The sequence below is a fragment of the Gallinula chloropus genome, assembly GCF_964237585.1.
Source record: "Gallinula chloropus genome assembly, chromosome: 3".
In the NCBI taxonomy this organism is placed as follows: domain Eukaryota; kingdom Metazoa; phylum Chordata; class Aves; order Gruiformes; family Rallidae; genus Gallinula; species Gallinula chloropus.
Genome location: NC_140087.1, coordinates 53,086,780 through 53,105,858, shown reverse-complemented (window position 1 = coordinate 53,105,858; position 19,079 = coordinate 53,086,780). Strand labels below are relative to the sequence as shown.

The following is a 19,079-nucleotide window of genomic DNA, read 5'->3' as shown; positions in this document are numbered from 1 at the left end:
TGATGGCCTCAAGTCACAGTTTGGAATCACTGTTTCAAAGGAAACGTTACAGTGGGTGGGGTTGTACATTTAGTACCCTCTTAGGACCCACCCTAGCTACAGCCATCCACCCCAAATGTATGATGGGTCATGTGTGTACACAATGGCCCAGGTGTTGGGGCAGCATTCATGTGCCATTTCATTTGTTTCTGCTTCGTTACTATTTCCATGAAATAACTTTGTTAGCCTCCTGCCATCTTGCTCAGTGTTACTCCAAAGCCACAGTCATCAGTAAAGCCAGTGGGTTTCTGAGCTACGCAGGCTGTGAAACAGCACTGAAACCCAGGTTCTTTCACAAAACAAGCTGCTCTTCATCTCCAGATCTCATCTGCCAAAACATCAATGTTGTCATTTTTTCCTCAAAGTTTCTTAACTGGCCTATGAACTTCAGCTTGGGTGATGGTGGTGGAGAAAAAACCCTCCCCAACTTGGTAATGGGACAGTCAACTTGAGAGAAACTAGGGAACAGTGCAGCACGTGGTATGGATCCGTGATCCATGCTACACCACCACACCTGCATACCCTCACATACAGCTTGACTATGACAAATCCATGTTCTCTTGCAGGTACTGCAAGCTAAAGAAGGGCTCAGGATTATTTTTTTCCTTTCAATTTAAGTTTAATGCTTATAACAAGCATATTATTGTGACCAGCAGCCAGCTCCACAACTGACAACTCAATTTTATTTTAAATACTGGAGAAAAAAAGGTTCATGTATAGCGTGCGGTCAGTGTTCCTGACCTGGAATCTGAGTAACAGAATCAGCTCTTGGAATGCGTGACTGGGAGCCAGCTTCATGGAGCCTTTAAAATTAGTTTTATTTGAACCCCTCAAGACTGGCAGGGTAATAGGCATCGCTGGAACTGGAGTTCTAATTTTCTGACCAGCTGCAGTAGAAGCAGAGGCAATTTTAAAAATTCCTGATAATGATGGAGGCTGAGAAATTATTCTTTACATTAACTGTGCCACATTTCTGTGTGTATTAATTTGCTTCCTGTGGCACAGAGCAGTTTTAGTTACTTTTAAATTTATACAAATATGTGCAATAAAAAAGCCATTACACCCTAATTAAAGTGTCACAGCTATTAAAGTATCCAGAAAATAAAATCGATAGATCTGTACATGATTTCTTGTCCATTTGTGCTTTCTGGGGTTGCCACACTGATAAATACACCAACATCTATTGTGTTTGAGATCTATCCCTGCAGTTTGCTCAGCACCACTCAGAAGATACTCGGCAACTAATAGCCTCCGAGCTGTGAATGGAGAATCAGTCCAGTGAAACAAATAGTACTGGGAAGTTTCTGCCTTTGCTTACCAATCTGGTACTCTTTTTCTAAAAAATGAAAACACTGAATTTTTTACCTTGAAGAGGTACAGGTGAATGGCTCCATTTTTAAAAAGATTGTAGGCTGGCTGTCTCGCTCCCATGATTAATTGCAGATAGAAACAAAGATGTGTAAGTATCAGCTCTTTAGGCACAGTCTAATAACTAAGAAGCACAGCTTGTCTTTAATTTTATTTGTATTCTAGACAAAGTCTTCCAATAGCTCGCTTTTTAAAAGAGCAACTGCTTTCTGAAGGAGCGTACACTTGCACATGTAAGGGAAGGAGGAGCCAGTCTGCAAGTTAAGTCTTGCAGGCTTTCAGTCCTTCATTCAAATGGCTACATTCACAGGACTGCCTCATATTCCCAGCCCTGACCACATTTACTTCCAGTTATTCCTCACAGCCAGGGAAGTAGTTAAGTCACAAATGAAATTTACAGCCTGCTGCACATCCGTGGTGACAGCACTATGGCAAACAGCATGAACGATATCCCTGGCTGCTCCAGCAAATGCCCGCCCAAGGCACAGAAATCTTGCCTTTCAGAGAAGCTGCTGCATGTGGTTATTTATTGCTGTATTTTACAAATATTTATACAAGATTTAGAAAATTCAATAAGGTGCAAAATTGCCCCTTTTAGGGTCCGCTGAAGGCAGTGAGTGACAGTTTTCCTTAATAGAAAACATAAATCAGCTCTGAGCACCACATAATGTAGGAAGCTCAGCATGAGCACTTTGAATACATTTTCTACATCAGTGGGAAGATATGACCACGGAACGTTGCCTGTTCAGAGGCCACATCATCTCTATACCTGTTTTGATAACTTCAACAAAACCTGCAATACATCAGTATTGCCACAACCTTGCTACAGAATAACATCAAGTCAACCTTGAATAGCAAAGTCAGGAAATCCTGGCATGGCTTCAGGCAGCAAAGGCGGCTTTGTCTGAACTGGTCTGGTACTATGGAAGACACTAAAAAAAGCTGTCTCTTAATACCCACAAACATCAGAAAAAAGTCTGGGGGTGGCTCTGACTACACTGAATTTTCACATTGCAGCATCTCTCCAGCAAGGATATGTTGCGAGGGTGGGGGAAAGACAGGAAGGACCCTCTACAAAAGTGCTGGCTGGGTTGTTTGGAAACTAAGGGGAAGACTCAATAAATATACATTTAGAATAACAAGGAAATAGCATAAGGTTATTTATTTAATCACAAAGAAAGCTATCCACTTACACTGTCAGTAAGAAGAGGAAGCCAGTTCCCCTTCCACTCCCTTTTTTTTTTAAATAAAGCCCAAACCCACTCAAAAAACCACCAGCAACAGAAAACCCTACAACACAACAAAGTACAGCGCTATTTGGTACATAACACATATACAAAGGCAATTTTTTAGAACAGCCACTATGGGAGAGGTGGACAAAAAGTGGTTTGTATTAGTCTTGTGTGTGGTATAGTTGACTTCACAAGACTAACATAAGCAGACAGAGAATGTGCCTTTATTCTAAGTAGTTCTAAATAACGGAAGCTTAAACAAGAACAGGCAATCACCTCTCTGCTGCTAGGCATAAGCTAACCACTACAAATTGCAGGCAGAATCCCGTGGAAGGTTTTTTTTTCTTCCCTCTGAAGCATAACTGTAAAGGCTACTGCCAAAGGCACAGTATCAGGAATGGTCTTGCTTGGGTATGATGACTTCTACTGTTGATACTGTAAATACAGAAAAACAAAACATACCTTTCCTTGACCTGCAAAAGGACAAATTCATTCAGACATGCAGAAAATTCTGATCAGAAAGAAACAAATGCTCCTTTCTGAAATGTTATGCAAGACCTTCAGACAAAACAGAAGCAATTATGTGAGGTTTCAGCACACTGCCAAAGCAAACCACACTGAACAGAAAGCAAACAATGACCTGCCGGTGCACACACACACAGCACAAATGAGATAGCTAGAAAAATCAGAACTAAACCAACCCCTCATCTTCATAAAGGTACTTGACAGTTCCCCAGAGGATAACAAACAGCATTGGCACACCTGGGAAGAGAGGAGACAAGGTTGACACTGACATTAAGAGATAGGGAAAAGCAGAGAGAAGCACAAACCCCCCACATAATGATGAACAAGATAATTAACTGGTGGCAGGGTTGCAGCTCCCACCCAGCACAGATGGCTGTCAATGGTGGGAGGAGGAATCTAACCTGCAAGTACCTAATACATGTAAGTCATTTTGTCTGACCCCCACCTAGCTCCTAACATGCATGAAAAATGAACAACAGATTGTCACCCCCATACCCAGCATATAGCACCTTTTCCATGGAAAGTTTCACAGAGGGGCCAAGGGAATGAAATTTCTGGAAGCTCTGTTAGCCTCTATGTTCACGGCAGAGAGGAGTGGAGCTCAGTTTGACAAAAACTTTTGCACCCGTGTTTCTGCTTGTGGGCCAGGTGCGCTGCTTTCAATACAGGCAGCACCAAGCCCAGGCTGTCTATCAGCATCGGGGCTGGAGCACACTCAGCCCTACATGCCCCTGATGGCAGAGGGCAGTGTGGGCACCCCACATGTAGCAAGCATGCTCAGGCCTTCCCTGCAGAGAAGTCCCAGGTTTGGGCTGCAGTACTGGCATGGACTTGAGTGGCTGTAGCAAAGACAGCAGATGCATCTGGTCTTGAGAAGAGGCTTTGGTCCTGTGCTTACCTGACAGCACACATGCTATGGTTGGTCAGTTTATCCAGGATGTAAAGGGAAGAGAGAAAAGCCAAAGAAGCTGGAAGTCATTACTTGCTATACAATGTCAAAGGCTCTCAAATTAATATATTTCATTTCTGAAATGTCTTGGACTGGAAAATAATTTTAAACCAATACTCATTTCTGGGAAAGGCAAAAAAGCCCATGAGGAAGGAAAGCAGGTTGAGTCTCAAAAAGCAGGATAAAGAATTTCTGCCTAAGGCTGGATCGAGATGGTTTAATTCCTCTGTGTGCCTCCTTGGCCAACATCCAATGCTGTATGTACATTTTATAGGAAGGGAAACATTTAATGTACTGTGTTATTGCATTCTTAAGAACCGATATGGTAAGGGGCCGTGAGACCATCACAGTGTGCAGCAGTAAGCGCTGCACAGGGCAAATACACAGTTCCTGACAGCAGACGCAACAGAGAAATCAGTGATCTTTTACAGTCTGAAAATCCACAAGCAGTATCTGTAGTGGGTATTATCAGTAAAATCCTTCTTTCTTGTTGTACTGTATTCTTTCTCTGCTACCAGAGCAGCTAGATACTACAGATGTGAAAGACCAACTATTGTCCTTAATCAGGTTAAAAAAAAAAAAAGGGTAATTAAGAGCAGCCAGAAGAAAATACCAATAATTAGAATAATAGCCAAGACAGTGAATTGAGTAGACATTATTTGGGCAAGTGGTTGAAAAGTTCCATGGATGCACTTGATACTAAAAGTACACAGTATTCTGGGAGCAGAATTACTGAGAACTCCGTGTTGCTTTGATAGCTGCATAAGAGATTAGGAACAGGCTCTCTGCAAATGCCTTCCAAACATAAAATGAGCCTTTATTGCATAGAAAATAATTATAGTTTGAATTGTTCCTTTCTTGACTTTGCTGAGAACTAAGACATCTTGACACGAAATTTACAGAGTAAGACACGAACACTGAGAGCACAAAGGCTGTATGTCAGTGGAGGGAAATGATATATCGAGTGATAACAGTAACGATTTGTGGATTTCTCCAACTTCTGGATACATTAGAAATATCTCCTCATTTAATCACATTACTTGACATCTGAATTGAGAACCTGTTATTAATATTATATTTCAGAAAGCCTAGCTAGAGAAGAGGCTGGTATCATTGGTCGGCATCAGCATCCTGCTATGCAAATATCATACAAATTAATAGGATCAGTGTGCAAGGTAACCTGTTCAACATTCAGTGCCCACTCCCATTTGTGATGCAGGCCCCTGGCACCCTGGTGTTGTAACAGCATCAGTCACACTATTTTCCATGGTAGCAATATGCATTTTAATCTGAGACTTAACCGTGAAATATATACACGTAAACTTTGAACATCAATGCAAATTGCACATGGATACCATCTGACACCTCCCAAATTCATGAAGTCTTGTCCTAAGAAATGCATGGCTCTGAAAACAGTCTGGGACACACTCTCAGCAGATGGGAATGAATCCAGTTTTCCAAAGCCCTAGTCAAGACCTAAAGAGGAGGCTACCCCAGCAACATCCCCTAATCCACCTCAAATCCATGGTTGTTCACAACAGTAAAAGAGCAAGCCTGCAGCGTCTGTGCAATAACTGTAGTTTACAGGGGCTATCAAGGGTCTCTAGAGATTAATTGACAAACTTGATACTGGCACAAATGCAAATATTATTCTGGTTCCTTCACTCAGTCAAGAAAAATTTAGCTGGCTTGAGCAGGCAGTAGAAGAAAACTGTACACTGCTCCTTTATTAAACTCTACAGATTATTATCATTTATTATCAGAATCAGCATTGCATTCCCCTCCCATGCTCCCACCACGAAGCTCTTTTAGTGCATCTGAGTTTCAGTCTTACACCTCTTTTTCTTGCTGCTATTATTCAAAGAATACCAGATATCTGAGAAAAAATTGCACCCTTTTATAGGATAGACTTACATAAGATACAGGTGAAACACTGTTTTTGTATGAAAAAAAGCAAAAGCAGGAAAAAAGCAGAGAACTCCAAGGCTGAGCTTTTATCAGATTAACTGATTGCAGAAAGGTCTCTTAATTCTAGAAACAGTAACATCTACTTTTGTCTGTACTGCATCTCTGATGAAGATGCCAGAAACTGCAACAGCCTGTTCAAAACAGCCTCTGCTATGTTAATTGTTGCAAGCTGATAACAAAAATCTTTGGATACTACATAGTGATTACAAAATCTGTCGAGTGCAGTAGAAAATAAGCATGCCGACAGCTCATTGAATAAAGTTCAACTTAAAATGATAGGGTACAGGGCATCTGAATTATAGGCTGCAACAACAGTATATATTCTAGGTGATGAGAGAGAAATGGAACAACCAAATCAACATCTTAACATCCCACTGTACATATAAGCAGTACAACCTACTTATTTTCATTCTAGCTTACTTATTTTACACCTGGCCAGGCATCTGCACAGTAAGAACAAACAAGAGTTGGACAAACTAGGCATTATCCAGAATGATAATAGGATGAGGTAGGTGAGAGAAGAAAGCTGTGAGAAATCTTGGACAGGAACCACTGCTGGTTTGACATTTTCACAATGGTCCACTGGCCCTAGTGAGGGGAGAGGAGCAATTCATGTTGTTGCTAATGGAAGCTGCCACATCCTGGTAACAGCATGTAGAAATCAGTCTCTCCATTTAATGGGTCTGAGATATTTTAGTAACATAGCAGAAAAGCACAGGGTTGTTCTGGAGTCCTCCAAGTAGCAGTTACTATGGACAGTGTCAGCAGGTGGTGCTATTCCATACAGCCTTCTCTCAATGTCCAAGAAGGTTTTAATTCCTACAGACACATGATATTTCTAGTTTCATGTTGCAGATGCAGGCAATTTCAGGGGAGAAAGACGAAGAGATGCTCACCTTCATATTCTTTCTGAAGTAATTTGGTCTCTGGAGGACCAGAGCACTGCCATCCTGCCAAGACCCTTAAATAAGGATGTATTCAAAATACAGCATTTTAGGACTGATCAGTCTGTGTATATGCTCCTATTTCCGATGTAAACTGACATCACTGGTTTCCACATATTAAGAAGTTCAACTTCCAAGAGGACATTACTGTTCTCAGAAGAACTCAAGTCCTACCCCTTCTCTCAAACCATCCAGGACAGTGACTTGATCAACTGCTTGACATATCAATGCAAGAAATGTGTGATGAGGAACTGAAAGAGGTGATAAATAAATGACTAGATTTAGAAGATTAATGGCATTGAAGATGCAAGAAAATATGAATTTTTTTTCCTAGGAAAGGAAAAGCAAAAAAGAGTTGAATCCAGAAGACAGTGTGAAGAGAATCAAGACTCCTGACAGATGTACTTCCTACTAGGAAAAGCCCGGACACAAAACCAATTTTCACTTCCTTGTCCAAGAGTTTTCATTTGGAATGGTTAGTGCAATGAATGCATCCCACTGCTACACTGAGTTCATGCTGGGCTTCAGAAGGAAGATTTCTTACCAGCTTCATTCCAGTCGGATCTTCCTCGCAATCGGGATGGAGACTTTGGTCATCCAAGCTAGGCTTCCTGCCTTTAATAGCTTCATTCCTTCAAAATTTCTTCCTTAGAGCAAGTTTGGATTGCCAAGGGTTGGAAGGAAGGAAATTATTTTTTTTAATGGCAGTTCCCCTGCTGCAAGTGCAGCTGGGTGTAAAATTGCCATAGAAACTCAGCAAATGTTTAGCTTTTTATTAACATTTTTTTCTTAGCCTTTAATGCTGAAAGTTGTCTCCTCCTGCCATTCTTCCTGCCTGGATGTTGTACACAGGCACTGTGGGATGTTGCTGCTTCCTGACACCTCCTCCATACCCTGTTCTGAATGCGAACAGGTTCCACTTCCACTAAAAGCTGCTGAAAGATGCACACAGCAGCGTTACAATATGAACACTCTCTTCTCTGGAGAAGACTTTGAACAACACTGGCACAGCTGCCTGAAGTCAGTGTCCAGCTCAGCGACTCTTCGTTTGGGCTCAGAGACGATGAACAGAGAGTTGGCATCCCAACACTGGCAATGGCTTTTTTTCACCCCCTGCATGTGATAATGACTGTCCAAATTGACACCGTGTTCAGCTGCTGTTCTGCTGACCTCCAGACTGAAGGGAACAACTCATCTACTTGTTCTGCCATCAGCCTATTAAGAGTTTTGTTTGTTGATGCTGCTAGTGCTTCTGAGTGGGTTGTGTGTGACCCATCCCCCCTGCCATCAGCTTTGAAATGGCATAAAGCATTGTTTTTGAGGTAAGATGTGTGAAACTCTGGGTTGACAGAAGTGTATGAAAATCTGCTTTTACAAAGAAAAAGCCAACAAAAGCAAGATGTTTACCACATTAAATGAAAAGAAAAAAATGAGAACTGCCACCTCGAAGCCTAGCGTGGTGTGAAATCTCAGCAAGGAAGTAGCCATTACAGGAACAGTCACCTCACAAGTAGTCAGGAAGGCTTATAGAATCCTATCAAATACACATATGCAAAGTACAATAAAATGAGATAAACAAATTTTTCCCCTTATAGAATGCTTCAACAGCAAATAATAATTATTTATTTGAACCGATACTAAAAGTTGTACCATCTAATAATATCAACTGATCTGAAATTATAGCAAAAAATACAGTTGAGAGATATTTTTTCCTTACACTCATTGCTGTTTGCTAACTGCTTTTAGGAAAACACTAAACATGACATCTTCTACATGTTTCTCTTTGATACGCCCATTTACTCTTTCATGCTTTGAATTGAGATGAAATGCTCATGTAAGACATAAAATGGGAGAAATACCTGCTTTTATTTTCGCAATCAATTGGACATTTTCCCCAGTTATGACAAAATATAATCCTATTTAATATATCAACTTAAAAGCTTGGAGAGAAACAGGTATTGGGATATTTCCACCTATTTGAAATCTGGCCCTTACATTCTATTTTTGCCTGGGATTACCAGAGGAAATAATTTGCTCTAGTTTCTTGCTTGTTTTGTGACCTGTTGTTGTGACCTCAAAAAAGAAAAAACCAGCAGGGTGAACATCATGACCAAGAGATGTGCAAGCACTCAGGTGAACAAAAGCCTTGAGGAGAATATGGAGCTTTATTCATATGTATATTTTACAAAAGTACAGGCACAAACATATGTGATCACATGGGAGACTGCCAAAGCTACTCAGACAGCAAAAGCAATACCATATGGTCTGTGAGTGATCACAAAGTTTAATTATAATTAGAAGAAATAACATGAAATGACTAACACCCACTAAGTTTGTGAACAATGCATATAAGAAATTTTAAAAACATAAATATTCATCACATGATGAGTAATGAACAAGTTAGATTATCTTGTAAGAATAAAGTTCATTAGCAGAACAAAGGGTCAGGGTAGCAAATCATCTCTGACAATTGAGTAGATTTTTTTTGATACAGCTTTATTTTTACAGCTGAAACTCTTTCAAATAGTACTCTCAGCTCATACAGGAACATACTACTTTCTCTGTTCTATTGTGCTGCTCAAAAGAAGAATAATCTGAGCATTGAATAGAGTGGAAAGGCACCTGGCAAGGGACTTGAGCATCCAAAAAATGGAATTACAAAAGCAGCAGCAAGAAAGAGTAGGAAAAAAAATTACCTTCATTTCTTTCCACTTCTTGGAGATAAAATTGTTATCTGGTATAACTAATCTGGGAATACTGAAAGAGCAGATGCTTCTGCATTTGAAGATGGAGAGTCACTCACAAGGTTTACATGCGCAACCATGGCTGGAATAGCAAGAAACTGTACAGATAAGGATAGAATGGCCCAGCCAGAGTTTTTCTAAGAAACTTGGATGAAACCCATGTATCTAATGCCAAGTTCTGGCACTATCACTCTTTTCCACAAATTCAACATACAGTAACAAACCTTCAATTGAAAAGGAAAAAACAAATCAAAATAGCACCTTCTGTTTCTGCCTTCTGCAAGAGACAAACTGCAGCTAGAAGTGATTCAGATCAAAATAATCCCATCCTTTACTTATAAAAAACACAATACCCTCAGGATTTGGCTAGATGCAATTTTGCTCTAATTTCTTTTCCATTTCCGCTCATGACCTCAGTAAGTGCTTCAGGATAGCTTCCCCCATCTTTTTATTTTTCTTAAGATTGAGGGTATGGCTATTCATAAAATATAATTAAGGCATACATAGTTCAAATGGTATACAAGAGACTGTTGGTTTTGCTACATATCAAATCTAAAACGATAATGGAAGATATAGAACTTTTTAACTAAAACTCTCCAGCAGGATACTATTACTTGCATTTATTTATGCCCATCAATATGCCAGAACTCCTTTGCTCCTCATATATCACTTTCCAGTAGAATTAGATAACTCACAATAAGTAATTTATATGTATTTTATCAGTGAACTAATTTGCTAGAATATTCACAGTAGGCAAACCCACAGAGAGAACAGTCAAAACTATTAAAATGTTCAAACTACCTGTGAAACCACTTCCAGTATTTACTTGGATTTACTTTGAGCTTTCCAAAAGTCACCCTATTTCCACCAAAAAGGGAGGAGGGAGAAGAAAGGAGAGAATGCAGTAAAAGCACATGAGAGATCATTCAAAAAACAGGATTAATTCTGAACAGTAATATATTTTCAGGCTAACTGGACAGTGAGGGAATTAGAGCTTTAACAATCCTACAATAGACAACTCTGGCTCAACCAACAGATTTCAAGGCATCGCAGTCCTTAATCTCTAGCACACATGTGCCCATGGCACATGCCCCCTGACTGCTTTTCTGCCCAACAATCATTACGTGACCCGCTCTGTCCACATAATCAAGCTGACCCCTCCACTCCCTTTCCCACTAGCACCCCCTCACAGCCCTCTGGCATCCCATCTAGCTTATACTGCCACCATTTCTCTATTGTCATCCCTGACCAGATACAAGACATCATCACCGGTTTGTGCCACAAGTAAACACCTCCTTGAATGCAATGGGAAACTATCAGGAGATGAAGCAGGGCGTTCCAGGAAAGTCCACATTCATCTGGAATCACCCACATGCCTGTTGCATGAGGAAGCTGATGTCTTGCAGGGAAAATACCATGTGCCTGCCATTGGTTTGGGGAGTTTCTGTGGTGCCACACAGCCCCTGGATTATGAACCCACAGCCTCTACACTGACAGCATCCAGGAGCTGTGCTGGCCCAGAATCCTCCAGCTCAAACAGGGTAAGGGATCAGGAACAAAAAGGGAATCGAGAGTGCAGGACTTGAGCTGGGCAGCACTATGATGAACACCAGGTACTTTTTTGTATGACACCATCTGCCAGTGCAGGCAGACACAGACTTACATATGGAAAGATCAACTTACCCCAGCCAATGCAGAGATAAAGGCGAAAAATTCTCTGCTCAGAAAAGACTGAAAGTACCAGCAGTGTGTACAGGTACATGCCTTCTACCAGCAACCAGTAGTAGTTTGCAGCCACACAATACTGCATCATCACAAAGACCAAGCGGCAGCTGAGTGATTCCTGTGGTGGAAGAAAACACATCCTAAATGAATGCAAAAAAAGGCTGAGAATAAAAACATACTAACACACAAAAAAACCCCCCAGTTCTTCCTCCTACACTTGCTCCCCAAAACAAGGCTTGCCATCGCATTTGAGTACTGAAGGGATAGGAGCCAGTAATAGGTGCTATACACAGCAGACAAATTCTTCCAACAGCAGTCCTCCTTTAAAAAAAAAAATTACATGTTTTGCATTTTCCCCTCAATAAGCAATGGATTACAATTTGAAAGCAGAAAACAAAGATGAAAAGAAGAGCAAGGGAAAGGTACTGTATCAACTGCAGTCAGTGAGTCTTTTTCACTTCTCCAGATATTCTATTCTGCAGCTGAGAATTTCTCCATTAAAGAGCAAATAGCAGATGCCATAACGTTGACTATTTTCCAAAGCAAAAGATATTTTGATAGAACAGCAATATTGCCCAGTACATTACATTTAAGTGCAAAATCTCTCTTGGCTGGCAAATTACAGAGTGAAAGCATGAACCCTAGGGATTTTTGAAAGGAGGGAATGACTGACAAGCCAATGCAAACATTTCCAAACCATTTAAGATACATATTACAGTATTATTTTCTGCCAGTTGATACATTGCAGATAGGAAGAAATCAACCATCATATGAGATTCACTGTCTGCCATTAGTGCTTAAGCCTAAGGCAGAGTGTCAGAAAAGGGTGGGTACTAAGCGTGCATCAGAAGACATACCTTGTATGAACCCAGCCCTGTATTGCAGCCAGGTTCTAGAATCATAAGAGCTACACAAATAATGAAAACCCTTTTCTTTGAAGATTCAGGTACATTTTGTGTTCCAAATCTGACTGGGGAAGAGGCATGCTTTCATCCTAATCACAAGAGAGCTGTATATCCTCTACCTTCGGTTAGAAGTATTTAATTAGCCTGTTCCTCCAAAGCTTTTCTAAATGCTTTCAAATTTGCATTTTAATCAGATGCTTCAATTTTTTCCCCATCATTAACAGATTATAAAGATCTCCAAGAATGACCCACTAATTTGGTCATTATACAAATGGACAGTCTTATCACAAAAGGTGCTGGCTTAGGGAAATGAATGCCCTCTTGTCACTACCAGAAGAAATGACCTCTACCACGGGAAGAAGATATGGGCATTTGAGTGCATGCATGTATCTATCTGTATCTGTCTCAAAACCCCACCTCTTCATGTTCTCTCTGTGTCGTAGGGGTAAAATTGTCAGAGAAACATGCTACGGCATCAACTTACATACCTATGCCAAGCCCAGGGTGGCACAATCACAACCATATACATTGTTCTACAAGTTTCAGAGAAACTCCTTGGAGTCAAGAACTGCATTTTGTACAACCCCCATAGTATGAAATGAGATTGCCTGCTGTCATGCAGACACACCACAGTGGTGACTCCAGTATCTGGAGAACCACCACAGTGTCTGCCAGAAACCTTGGACGCCTATCTGTGCGATCTGTCCTAAGGAGCCTGCTTTGGCAGCGGGGTTGGACCAGGTGATCTCTTGCGTTCCCTTCCAACCCCTACAATTCTGTGATTCTGCCCCTACCTGGAAGGAGATGAGTCCTTCCCACTGGTGCTCTTGCGTGGCTGTGCTGTACATCCACTTCACCACTGAGTCTTTAATGAAGACAGATATTGCCCGGAGAATAAAAGAGGTGAAGAGGTTCAGGTGAATATAGTTCCTCGTGCAATGCAGATGTCTGTAAAACAAAGACACAGACATGACCCACTACTTACGTAAAAGCTGTAACACCACAGGTAGGACTGAGGGAGGAAACAAAGAACCCTGTTGGAAATCAGGAGTTACCAGAGGAAATCCTACAACTTGAGAACGGCTGTAGGGGTTTCAATCTGTCTTCAGGGCTAAGGGGGAGACATTCAAAACGTCCCTAACTGTGAACCTTTTGGGGGAGGAAGAAGATCAGCATGCAAGGACAAAAAAGTATAGTTTAAAAAGTGTAAAAATGAATTTTCAGAAGACATTTCTGAAAGGACAAAAAAAAAAAAATCAAGTTTCACATAATGCTGAATCTAATCTCTTTAAATTAACCCAAATGTCACTGCACAGGTCTGCCTTGGCAAGGCTCAGGAACTGGTGTGCAGTACAGCTGCTGGTTGCACTCAAGCCCACAGTGAAAAACACATCCACCTGCTTAATATCAGAACAATCTGTATTCAGATTGACTCCTGAGGGTACTGTGAATACTTTCTGTAGAACTAAATGGAATAGAATTTTAACCTCTGCATTCAGAATTGAAAACAAAAAAATAAATTCTCTTGAATTTCAGCAGCCAGCTGCAAAGACAATAAAGTTGCTACTTGTCAAAAAAGAGCGTGTCAAGGGATAGCAAAAGAAACTGAAGTCAAGTAAATGTCATCCAACTGCAAAGTTCTGCCAGTGTTTACCAGCTTCATCCACAAGCACTACATTCCAGCACTACAAGAGTGCACACTTTGCTTCAAAGGAAATTACCCTGAGTACAATTCTTTTTTGATGCTAAAAGACATAGTTAACACATGATAGACAGCAATTGTTCCAGCAGGAGTTTCAGCGAACTTATGCTTTAAATGCCTGTTTTCACTGTTCTATACATTTGGGTAGAAAAACAGACTTGGTCTAAAAGTTATCAGTTTTGCACTAAAGAGGAAGGAGAACTTTTTCCACAGGTCAAATAGAGTTGTTTGCATCACTCCTAAGTCAAATTTTATTTCAATAAAACCCTTACCTATTATTAATATTTATTTTCCTTTAACTCAAAATTTATTTGTTGCTACCCTTCAGAACTGCTAAACATTTAAATATCACTGAAAAAATTATGTAAATTAGCCAATCGAAGAAAATAGGTTACAAGCAGTTACTGAGTATTTCTGCTGCAGGCAATGCAAGTTACTCAAATTGTTTCAGTCATGAAGTTATGGGCCTAATTCAGCTTCCATCACTGAAGTTACAGACTTTTCTTCCTTTTCTTTCAGAGGATGCAAAATTGGACATCAGAGATATATTCTTTCCACGGTTTCATCAATATTAAAACCACACATACCAGTTATTCTGCAGTCTAAGTACTTAAAAAGGCCTTCCTATTACAAAAGTGGAAAACGTCAGCATTTTGGTGCCATTGAATTAAATTTCAGTCCCCATTTGTTGAGGTTGCATAGCTACTGGGGAGAGGCCACAAGCAGAGGTTCCAGTCAAAATCCAGCAACTGCAATACACATAGTGTAGGTTGCATGCATTTCAGATCCAAGGCCAAGTCCTCTCCAGATAGCCATTTTAGACAGGAAAGCACAAAATGATTTGATGACGTAGATTTAACAAGGCTGTCAGCCCCTTTAACATCTCTGAAACACCTTTTTCAAAACCAGAAGCACACACTCATATATACTTCTCCATTTCCTACTTCACAGCTAAAGGAAAAAAACAAACCCCACACCAAAAACTAATGCATGCCCACAAAAGTCAAGACACCAAAATTCCCCCTCTCTCTCCTACCAATCTTCACTGACAAACTTGCTTTGTTCCCTGCCAAAAATATGCACATCCTTCCTTCAAAAAAGTGGATGGTTGTGCTCTGTGACCTTTACGTCTGGGCTGCTAAGATTACTCAAAGAGTGTCATTGATGGGTGAAACAAGGAGAAAGCACTTATCCTGGGAGACATTTGGAGACTTCAAGACCATCTGGTGTTTTGTCAGATGAGTCCCAGAGTTGCATAGGTACGACACGTACAAATCAGAAGTACCACGTGGCACGCACAGAAGGTGAGCCCATCTCTGCATTTCTGTGGCCTTTTTAAATCTTCTTTGTGATCTCTAGCCTACACTTCTCCAACTAGTTGAAGGAGTGATAATACAATGCTAAAAGCTGTGGTACAACATTAGCAGGCTTAGGTGATTTTATTTTGGACATCAGAAGCTGAAAGGCACGACTGATCTTTTAAAACATGGAAGGAGGATAAATGGGAGGGAGGAAAGCATAGGAATTGGCTTGCTAACAGAGAGTACTGTCTCCAGAGCGAACAATTCTTAACTGGTAATGATAATTCTTTAGTCAGGGAACAAAGTTTCTTAAGGATCAGAGCACTGGAGGTACCTGACTGGATTTCAGATAAGAGTACCAGGAGATGGAAAACTACACTGTTTTAGGAGGCAGCCTCATCAGTGTGTAAGAACGATAATGGGACCTGGCAACGTACAGCTGCAGAGAGCAAGACTTCACAGCAGAGGGACTTCTTTCTCCTGTGCTCAGCATCCCCACGCTGCAGGAAAGTCTGGCTGGCATGAAGACATCCCTTACATTACAGGGTGAGGGGGGAAGAAATATATCTGTTGGAGACTAAAGCAGGGATTTTTGGTGTTTAACCAGACCTCCATAGCACAGCATTGGCATGTGCAACTATTCAGTCATCTTAATTTTGGTGCACTCTATGCAATTTGTTGGTGCATACCTGGATGAAGCCAGTATGTTAATCTGACCAGGTGACAGCAATTTATTTCAGAAACTTTAAGATTCAGAATTAAGTTCTCTTCCATATTGCAAAGTAAGATTTTTCTGAAAGTTCTCAAAAAAGAGAAATTGTGTCCAAAAATCCATTTCTGCATTGAAATACATCCTGCATGTGAGGGATGGGAAACAAGCCAGACAGAGCTTTGTCCTCTGTGTAATTCCATCCAAGTCAAGACAAAAGCTTCTGTCCTAAATGTCCTTTCTCACCCCAGACCAGTGCCCCATCTGCAAGGTAACAACACGAAGGAATGCTGTAATCTTTTTTTTTCCATCTCTTCCAGTAGATTTTTCATTGAAATAAAAAATATCACAGCAAAATATTTCAACTGATAAAAAGCATCTGTTATACACATTCTTACTGGTAGCACTGCACAAATTCAGGAATTTTACTGGCATTTTGGAAAGGAATGATTATAGAGTGGAACAAAGAAATGACATGATAGACAAATAATGGGGTGATAGAAACAGGGGAAAACATAAAATCAAATGTTTCTGTCAAAGTCCGATACTTCTGTCTGATACTTTTCTCCACTTTGAAGAGAGCTTTGCCAGTTACCTGAATCCAAGAAGAATGGCAGTTGCTATTACGAGGGCAGAGAAGGAAAGAGCATATCCAATGGTGTATATGATGGACAAATTCAGGAGCTGTTCTTCTGGTGCATCCTGAGAGCATACAAAGGAGAAAAGAAAAAAAAAATAACAAAAAAATGAGGGGGGAAGGGGGAGACAGAGTTCATGGACTTCAGTTCTTTTCTCCCAGCTGCTTTCTAACTTTTCTTAATGATAGCCAGAAGTCATTTCCTTACTTCCAAGTTTAAATTCATGTATCAAATCAGTCTCTGCTTTGTATGTTCTAAAGAAATTAAAATTTAATCTTCATTCCCCAGCCACTCCCAGGTGTTCGCTCAAACAGTTGGGCTTTTCAGCCAGGCTAGAAAATAGATAATGTGACATTATTTCATAATAAAGCTGGAGAGGCATGAATTACCACACAAGCAGTCTCAAACAGATGGCAGGAAGCACAGACACAGCTCAACCCTGTAGTAAAAATGGCAAAGATGATGTTTTCAGACTCAAACACTTAAAGCAAGTCTCCTTGCTGATGTAATGAGGGGGCACTTTGGCTATGTCCATACTTAGGAAAAAACCAAACCAGGTTCCCACTTGTTAACTGTAAGGTAAAGTATGCTTTGCATTCATGTAAGTAAACTCTTTTCTGCCTCCAAATAGTCTCTCTTTTCCCTTATCTGTGCAACCTGCTCATAATGAGCCACAGCCCACCACCATCTCATCGAGGTCCTTTCGCATGTCCAGAGAAGGATATCCAGGCTGGTGAAGGGGTTGGAGAGCAAACCTTACAAGAAGCCACTGAGGGAAGTGGGATTGTTCAGCCTGGAGGAGCCTGAGGGGAACCTTATCACTGCCTACAAGTACCTGAAAGGAGTTTGTAGAGAGATAGGTCTTGGACTCTTTGCCTAGGTGACAGGACAAGGGCAAATGGATTCAAGCTGCTCCAGGGCAGGTTCAGATTAGACATTAGGAAAAAATTCTTTACTGAAAGGGTTATGGGGCATTGGAACAGGCTGCCGAGGGAGGTGGTTGAGTCACCATCCCTGGATGTATTTAAAAGATGGGTAGACAAGGTACTTAGGGATATGGTTTAGCAGAGGACTGGACTCGATCTCAAGTGTCTTTTCCACCCTAGTGTTTCTCTGATCTTATGACCTAGATATTACAGCACTGCCTGGGAAGGAGTGAGCTGACATGGGCCAGAGTGGCAGGGATGTTTGCACTTCCCTGACAGTCCCAGGCTGTGGCTCTCTTTGGATTCACTGTAGAAGACATGGCCACTGAGACCCTTGTTTGAAAGCACTAGCCAAAATCTTTAGGGAAAAGTATTTTAAAAGGTTCAGGCAACACAAGCTGCTTGCTGAGACCCTGTGGCACGTTCATATTTGCTACTCTGGTTCCTTTCTAAGCATGTATTTTTGTCAAAATAGACTCACATTTTACTTCTCTTCAAGCTGTTAATTCGGCAATTGACTCCCGAGACCTGTGCTGTACATAGGAAAATATTCCTTGTACTTCAGAAATAAGTACAGCTATTCAGATGTATGGTGTGCAGCCAGGAAGATTTAAAGTGAACTTCCATGCTGTTCCTCAGGGATTTGATAGGTTAATGTTTTAAAAAGAATGATACGAGTGTTACCTTACAAAAGGAAAAGAAAAATCTCTTTGGTATCAAAGCTCAGGCAAAATACCAAGACCTGACAATTTAAAACATTAACATGGATCAAAATCTACATCACACACTTAAAGTAAACATCAATATTTTATAAATACTTACTCACAAACCCTTTGGATCTTTTTCTAGCAACAGTTATAAGACAATACACAGCAAACTTATCAAAACAACCTCTTGTTCTCATGTACAAAATGCAAGCAGGTTATAGGGGGCTCTACATACATTTGCTTAAAAAACCAAACACGGTTGTTCACATTTGAAGGAGTGACACCATGTACTTATGGCTTCAGAATGTAGATAAACTCATGGAAACTTGGAGGCAGGTGCCAGATGACCAAATATTACCACTAGGTATTTCCCTCCTTGGTATGTCTTAGCACATCTCTGGAAGAAACCATAATGGCAAACAAGGAAGAGTCAAACAACCAGGCTTATACTTTGTGTTGAAATAGCACACTCGTCTGGGATAACCAAGAACATGGAAGGGACAAAGCTGCAAATTAAAAGATAAATTTAACATATTCAAAGAATTAAAACCCTATCTTTTTTCCAATCCTCTTCTAGCTTGCAGCCATGTATTCCTTCTGAAGAACGAGGGACTGAGCAATGGGAATGCCAAAGGACACAAAGCCCACAAAGCCCACAACTCTTGGCAATTTCATACACTTGAACTGTTTTGGCTAG

At 40.7% G+C, this 19,079-nt stretch overlaps 1 protein-coding gene across 1 annotated transcript in view; it reads right to left on the bottom strand.

Moving 5' to 3' along the window:
• GLP1R (glucagon like peptide 1 receptor) overlaps window positions 1-19,079 on the bottom strand; it is a gene marked incomplete at its 5' end in the record, with an annotated part of 88,753 nt that overhangs the window by 10,202 nt on the left and 59,472 nt on the right. The window contains 4 exons of the mRNA XM_084261089.1: window positions 3,341-3,401; window positions 11,453-11,612; window positions 13,194-13,347; window positions 16,707-16,813. Of these exons, the coding sequence (XP_084117215.1) occupies window positions 3,341-3,401; window positions 11,453-11,612; window positions 13,194-13,347; window positions 16,707-16,813 (482 nt within the window). The remainder of the gene's footprint in view (window positions 1-3,340; window positions 3,402-11,452; window positions 11,613-13,193; window positions 13,348-16,706; window positions 16,814-19,079) is intronic.